General features: G+C 40.3%; 1 protein-coding gene across 2 annotated transcripts; it reads right to left on the bottom strand.

The window, feature by feature from the left end:
* Nucleotides 1-1,314: 1,314 nt before the first annotated feature.
* SELENOK (selenoprotein K) lies at nt 1,315-5,295 on the bottom strand. 2 transcript variants are annotated; one of them, XM_032794319.2, is made up of 4 exons: nt 5,194-5,295; nt 3,310-3,400; nt 2,248-2,328; nt 1,315-1,408 (listed from the first exon to the last, which is right to left on the bottom strand). In XM_032794319.2, exons 1-4 carry the CDS (start codon nt 5,210-5,212, stop codon nt 1,315-1,317), a joined length of 285 nt encoding a protein of 94 aa, XP_032650210.1. In that variant the 5' UTR covers nt 5,213-5,295. The 2 variants fall into 2 exon arrangements, with proteins under 2 accessions (XP_032650210.1, XP_032650211.1); XM_032794320.2 differs by having other exon boundaries at nt 1,324-1,408.
* Between the last annotated feature and the right edge of the window lie 1,505 nt (nt 5,296-6,800).

Below are 6,800 nucleotides of genomic sequence, written 5' to 3' on the forward strand. Positions count from 1 at the left end.
AGAAATGCCCATTCTTAAAGTTTGCCCCTTGCGTGATCTTCTATACCAAATGCTAAAAAGTGTCATGTGAATGAATTTTCTTTGGTCATGAACGTACTTACTGTATTATTAACAGAATTATTTTAATGGTTCTTATTAATCAAGGATGAAGAGAGTCAATATTTTGCAAAGCCAAATATATTTGCTTACTACTTTGCCACTACAAGAAAATATTCACAATCTATACAAAAAGGCTTTGACACAGACAGTAAAACGTGCATTTAATAACACTGCACTTCAGTTACACTGGATCCTGGAAGAAGGAATTCCCAGCACAACTTCATTATCTGCTTAATTGCAGAGCAGTTTCCATTAGACATACACATTCACAACATTCAAAACTCGTTTGGTCCATCATCTAATGCTTCTTCCCTTCAGTCTTGCAAATGTGTAAGTTCAGTTGCCTGCCCTAAGAAGCAGGCATTTACCTACAAATAAATGGTAAAATAAGTTTTTGTTTGCTCTACTATTTTGCATTTATACTACATAAAGCAGCCATTTTAAACAAAGGGAACAGCCATTTCATAGATCTAAAGGCTAAGTACAGTCGGTGATATTCTGTACCTTGGCGGAGTGGCCTGTAACTCCCATATTCCTCATTTATATAGAATTGTGATCTTGCATATAAAGCAGGCCAGGTGAAGAATCAGGGGAAAGGTTATGATCTGCCAAAAGTCATTTTTCTGCCCATACATTTATATCACTAATGCATATGAAGTTATGAGAATTGCGTTGTATGGTTGTCACTAAAACATAAGTTGGGGAATCAGCCAGATATTAAAAGTATCTTGTCCTCTTATTGGTCCTTTGAGTCAGGTGTCAGCCAGGTTACCTGAGTTTCTTAACCCTTCACAGGTAAAAGGATTTGGTGCCTCTGGCCAGGAGGGATTTTATAGAATTGTCCTTCCCTTTATAAGTTATGACAGCTCTATTTACATTTCCAATCACACCCCAATCTAATTATATTATTTCTCTCTCTCTCTCATTGCCTAGAGAAAGATATATCAAAAAACTGTTTAAGGGATTCTTGTGGAAGTTCACCATTTCTGAACCAGAACTATAGCAAGAAGTCTATAAATATACTACTTTTTGTGCTATCATGTAGTTTTCTGATTCTCTTGACTTTTCTTTCATTTATTTTTAATAACTTTTGCGAGAGCAGGGTAATATTACCCATTATTCTTCTTTCATTATGAATTCTACCTGTATGTTTAGTTCTTATTAAGACTTTCATTGCTTTTGAAGTAAGTTCTAAGTGTGATATAAAACTGTACGTTACCTTCCTCATCCTCCTCCAGCCATGGGTGGTGGACTGGGACCTCCACCGTGATTTATTCGACCCATTCTACGGCGAGGATTTCCTGGAGGCCTAATTAGAGAGTGGGGAAAACAGTAAATATTGTCCATCACTATGCAACTATGACAATGGTCTCCATCTGGTGCAAATACACCATTCCTAAGTTCCCATTACAACAGCTTGCCCCTTTTTTGTACTGCAGGTGTCTGACTGCTAAAAACAAAGAGCCAAATTGACCCCTTCCATGTGAAAAGTTGCAGGAGGAAACTTTTGACAAGAAAATCTCCACAAGAATTCCCTTGTGAAGACTGCTCCAAATTAACCCATCCCTTCAGAAGTAAAGTTGCCCTCAAATTGGCAGATATCAGGGGATGCATAAGAGGTTAGGACCATCCATGAAGAGATCTTGACTCCCATCCTGTGACAGAGACTGCTTATAGGTCCAGACTCTTCATAGTCTGCAAAAAAAAGGCATATATAGGAAGGTATATATCTTAGTATTTATGGGCACCTAAGCCCTCCATTCCTCAGGGAAGTTAGGTTAAAGGTCTATATGTAGATTAAAGATCTAACCCATGAATATATTATAAGAGAAAGATTTTTGCCAAATAAAACCAAGAAAAATGTAAAATACCTTCCATTACATACATTTGGAAAATGCTGTTAAATATGAGTTAGAATTTGTATTCTTGCATTTTAGGTTATGCAACAGATAAAATAAAAGAGAATGATGATCTTGTATTATAGAAAGCTTATATATATATGTGTGTCTTAAATTTCTTGGGGTGACTTCTCAATTTGTTCTTAATTAAAGTAAAGCAGCACAACTCTAATCAGTTTATGCTAAAACATTTTCCTCGCATGGTAAAAAAAAATTAATGTAAACATATGAAGTTGAAGAAAAGCAATACCCTCTTCCATCATCATATCTTGAGTTTGAGGAAGATATACAACCTCTCCTTCTCAAATCTGGATGAACAAGGCTCTGGAAGCTAAAAATAAAGGAAACAAGAGTGATATGAGTTTAATGCTAGAAATTAACAGTTTTCCAGCAATGCTGGAATATATAGCAAAACACTGGATGCAAAAGCAATAACTGGTGTTCAATAATGGAAGTACTGTACATTAGCACCAGAAAGTATACTTGGATAATACTATTTTTCAAGTTACTTGTTACTTCTGAATAAGAAGAGATCAGAAATTCTATTTCTAACTACTAGTTAATGGGTCAAAAATTGAGTAAAGAGTTTAAATAATTCCAAATTAATTTACGATAGTAGTCAACTCAGGTTTATTTCAAAGCATTATACAATATGTTCCGTATCTACTTGCATACATTCTAGCTTCTCTAACTGCAAGATGTGCATAAAAGTCAAACCTGGAATTTAAACAGTGAAAAGCATAAGTGAAGTCTGCAGAAGTGTCATTCAGTCTTCTGATTTACTTGGAGTTGACACAGAATCTAAACTTGATTTACGCATGCATGAAGTAAAGCCTGATTACCATTCTGCAGTTATTTTTATGCCAGCTAGAAGCTACTGAACTAGGCATTGCTGCCCCAAGGTTTGTTGATACGCTTATTTGTCTAAGTACTAAAAACAATTCCACCAAAACATATACCCTCCAATAACTATTTAGAGAATTAGAAGTAATCATGACTAAAATGATCAATATTTAGCTGATAGCAGCTATGATATATTAAAATCCAGCGGTAACAAGATAGTATCAGTTTCTCAGTTTTTTAGATTCATACAGAATATTTTTTTTAAAGCCATCCAATCTACTGCATGAAATGGAACAGAAAAAAGACTTAACGTGTGCTCAGGGAACTACCATGGACATTTGCAACAAAGGAGTAGGACTACAACATTGCTCTGCAAAATATGTATTTTTTGTGTTTGTTTCTGCATGGTAAATTAATAGTTGCCACATTTGGTAACTTGACAATACTTAAACATTACATGAATACTTACAACAAAACCACAAAATCTGCTATGCCCCAGAAGAAATCTGTTATAAATGATAAACTCCAAGGAGCCTGACTCTGGTTATCCAACACTTGTCCTATAACATACATGATACAGTAAATACATTAAAACACCATTCACCAATATGAATTCCATCGTATTGTATGTTAAATGAAAAAATATTTATCAGCTACCAATGATATTTAAAAAATATTATCAGCAAATATCACAAACAGTGAATCCTCAAATGTCAGGGAGAAAATACATTATACAAATATTGTCACTGGCAAGTTTCTTTTCCTGTAGTTACATTATACCTTTGTAGAAATAAAACTGCACAAGCTGATTCACTTACAGAAAGTGAAACACCACCATCAAAATTGCACTGCATACAAGGTAAATTAGCAATGAAGAACAATTCTGTTTTTTATGTTTCATATGTAGCAATATTTTTACTTAGAAAACCACTATCTGCTATCAAAATACATTTCTATTATTTTCCTGGTCTGAGTTTGAGATAAGTCTGAGCTACACAATTTAGTTCCAACTCTTAGCTTCCTCAAGATTGGTGGGGTTTAGATATCATGTGCAAATTGGCCCATCAAAGTAAATAGCAAAACTCTTATTGACTTCAGTGGAGCCAGCATTTCACCCCTGGAGTTTTGGTCCAGGCCAGTCTTTAGTCTAGACCAGGGGTCGGCAACCTCTGGCATGCAGCTCGCCAGGGTAAGCACCCTGACGGGACGGGACGGTTTGCTTACCTGTCACATCGGCAGGTTCGGTGGATCGCGGCTCCCACTTGCCACAGTTTGCCATCCCAGCCCAATCGGGGCTGCAGGAAATGGTGAGGGCTGAGGGATGTGCTGGCCGCGGCTTCCCACCACCCCCATTGGCCTGAAGCAGTGAACCACGGCCAGTGGGAGCTGCAACATGGCAGGTAAACAAACTGGCCCAGCCCACCAGTGTGCTTACCCTGGCAAGCCGCGTGCCAGAGGTTGCCGACGCCTAGCCTAGGCTAAGAGTAACTGGCTACAAATGTACGACACGGGGGCTAATACCAAGTCTATTCTATAACAGGCTCATAAAGTCTAACAAAGAGGTTTACTAAATATTAACCATTACAGAAGGAAGGCTAACAGCAAGTTAGGAATGAAAGGTTGAGGACTAAGTTGTAAAGTTTCTAATACTTGTTAGTGACTTTGCCATGTGACATTAGCAAGATGAATGTTTCTTATTATCATCTCTAGATTTTGGGAAATAAGGATGCCTCTCAAATTAACACACCTCAGGATAGGAAATACAGAATAGTAGTACCAGATAAGTTTGTGAGAGTCAGACAAAACAGGTTCTTGCCTATAGTCTCTGCTTCATAATTACGTGTCTATTTTAATAATGACAGTAAAGAAGAGAGAGACCCTGTCCCATCTACATGCAATACAAGTACATTTGTCTCTAACCAGAGAGGAAAGGTTGAGATCTGGCTACATTTCACAGCCCATCAATGTACATTAAATGGTAGGGAGCCGTTCAGACAGGAGGCACAGCAGGGAACAAAAACACTTTGATTGCCTGACACCTGGACCCTTGTTTTCGCTTGCAGGTCCCCGCGAGTGCGAACCAGGTTCCTTCAGGCAGTAGCCCAGGCCCTGGCAGCCCAGCGCCCTCCAAGAGGGCAACACGTCACGCAGCAGCGGTGCCTGGGCTGTACAGACCCCGAGGTGAGGAGAAGGGGCAGGGGGGCTGCGGGCGGGTCCCTCTCCATGACCGGTCCCCCCTGCCCTGGCCCAGGACGAGCCACCCTGCACCACCAACAAAGCCTCCCGTCCCACAGACTCCTCAGCCCCCATCCCGGCTTCCCAGCGCTTCACCCCTCCCGCCCCTGCGCCTCACCGTTCGAAATGTAAACCATGGCTGCCCCTCCGCGCACCGCTGTCGTGTCACAACTCGCTACTTCCGGGCAGAGCTTGTTCCTGGGCGGCTACCGAGCATGCGCAGTAACTCTTGGAGCAGGCGTTGCCCTTTCTTGCCCTGACCAAAAATAAAATAAAAGGGGGGCGATTAAAGGGGCCCGGGGGTAGAGGAGGAGGAGGAGGGTACAATTGGCTCGTGCAGAGAAGCCAACAAGCTGTGTGCAGAGGAGGGGAAGGGGAAACTCCAGGTTAGGGAGGGGCAGAAGGGAATAGAAGTTTCTGCAAAAGGGGGGAGCACTTTGTAGTGGTTGCCCAGATTGGGGGGGGGGGTCAGTGTCTGGTGTTTCTCTGTGGAGGGTCCCTTCCCCAGAGCTGTGAAAGGAACAGGGTGGTCCAATACTAAGCTAAGGCATCTCTTCTTCATCTGAAAGGATGTACTGAGCGGCCAAAGGAGCCTTGAATCAGTGAAATAATTTACAAACACACCATCCTAAACATTTTCATAATTATCATACATGTTCAAAAGAATCCCTTGTCAGTGTGCATTGGCGTAACTTGTCTGTGTATAGCCTCATAGCAGCTCACAAATTAATCTTATTGGCTGTTGAATGATGCTTCAGACTACATGTAATTTCACTCCTAACATATATATTTTAACAACTGTATTTTTATTACTCTTATTGTCCTTAGCCCATGATCATTTACCTTGGTTAACAATGTATATGGATGTCATTGTGTTATTTTAATTTATGGTTTGAACAGGATAGTAAAAACTGGTGCTGCCAGCTAAGCAATCACATCTCAAAATGTTTTTATTATAACACTTTCTATCTTTATATGATTTTGCAAATTACACTTTTATTAATTTATATTTTCTTTCTTCTATAGGATAAGTTTATTTGTCATCACATGACTTCAATACTATCTAATTCTTTGGGCTGTTGTCATGACCTTTTTCATTCCCATTGATCCAGGAGTGATGACAGCTTTTCTTCACCTTTATTTTTCCTCTCTCTTCAGCAGATTAGTACTTTTTCACATTTCACCATTTGTGTGAACATCTTACTCCCCAAATATTCACTAAGGGCACCGTAACAGAGTGGCTTTCCCTGTGGGCTGGAGATAGGGTGACCAGAAAGCAAATGTGAAAAACTGGGACACAGGTGGGGGGTAATAGGAGCCTATATAAGAAAAAGACCCCCAGAATTGGGATTGTCCCTATAAAATCAGGACATCTGGATCTGGTCACCCTAGCTGGAGAGCATGAGGCTAAGCCAACCTGATTACAGAATGATTCCACTTGAGGGGAATCAGGCACATTCCCCACCAAAGGGTAGAAGGTGGGTGTGGTAGTGTGAATGAGAGTTAGGCCTAGTAAGGATAAAGCTCAGCTGAGGAAATGAGGGGGAGAGATGCAAGCAGAAAGCTCAGACAGTAAAGAAAAGCCCTTTAGGTAGGGAGGTCAGAAAAAGATCTTACCCAAACAGAGAAGAGAGTAGGAAAAAACTCTGGAGGTAGGGAAGCCTGGGAGAGATCCTGGTTAAGCAGGGACCCTGATTAAAACAACAGAAGCTGGGTAGGAAGTGG

This window comes from Chelonoidis abingdonii, chromosome 17 (genome assembly GCF_003597395.2).
Source record: "Chelonoidis abingdonii isolate Lonesome George chromosome 17, CheloAbing_2.0, whole genome shotgun sequence".
Taxonomy (NCBI): Eukaryota; Metazoa; Chordata; order Testudines; family Testudinidae; genus Chelonoidis; species Chelonoidis abingdonii.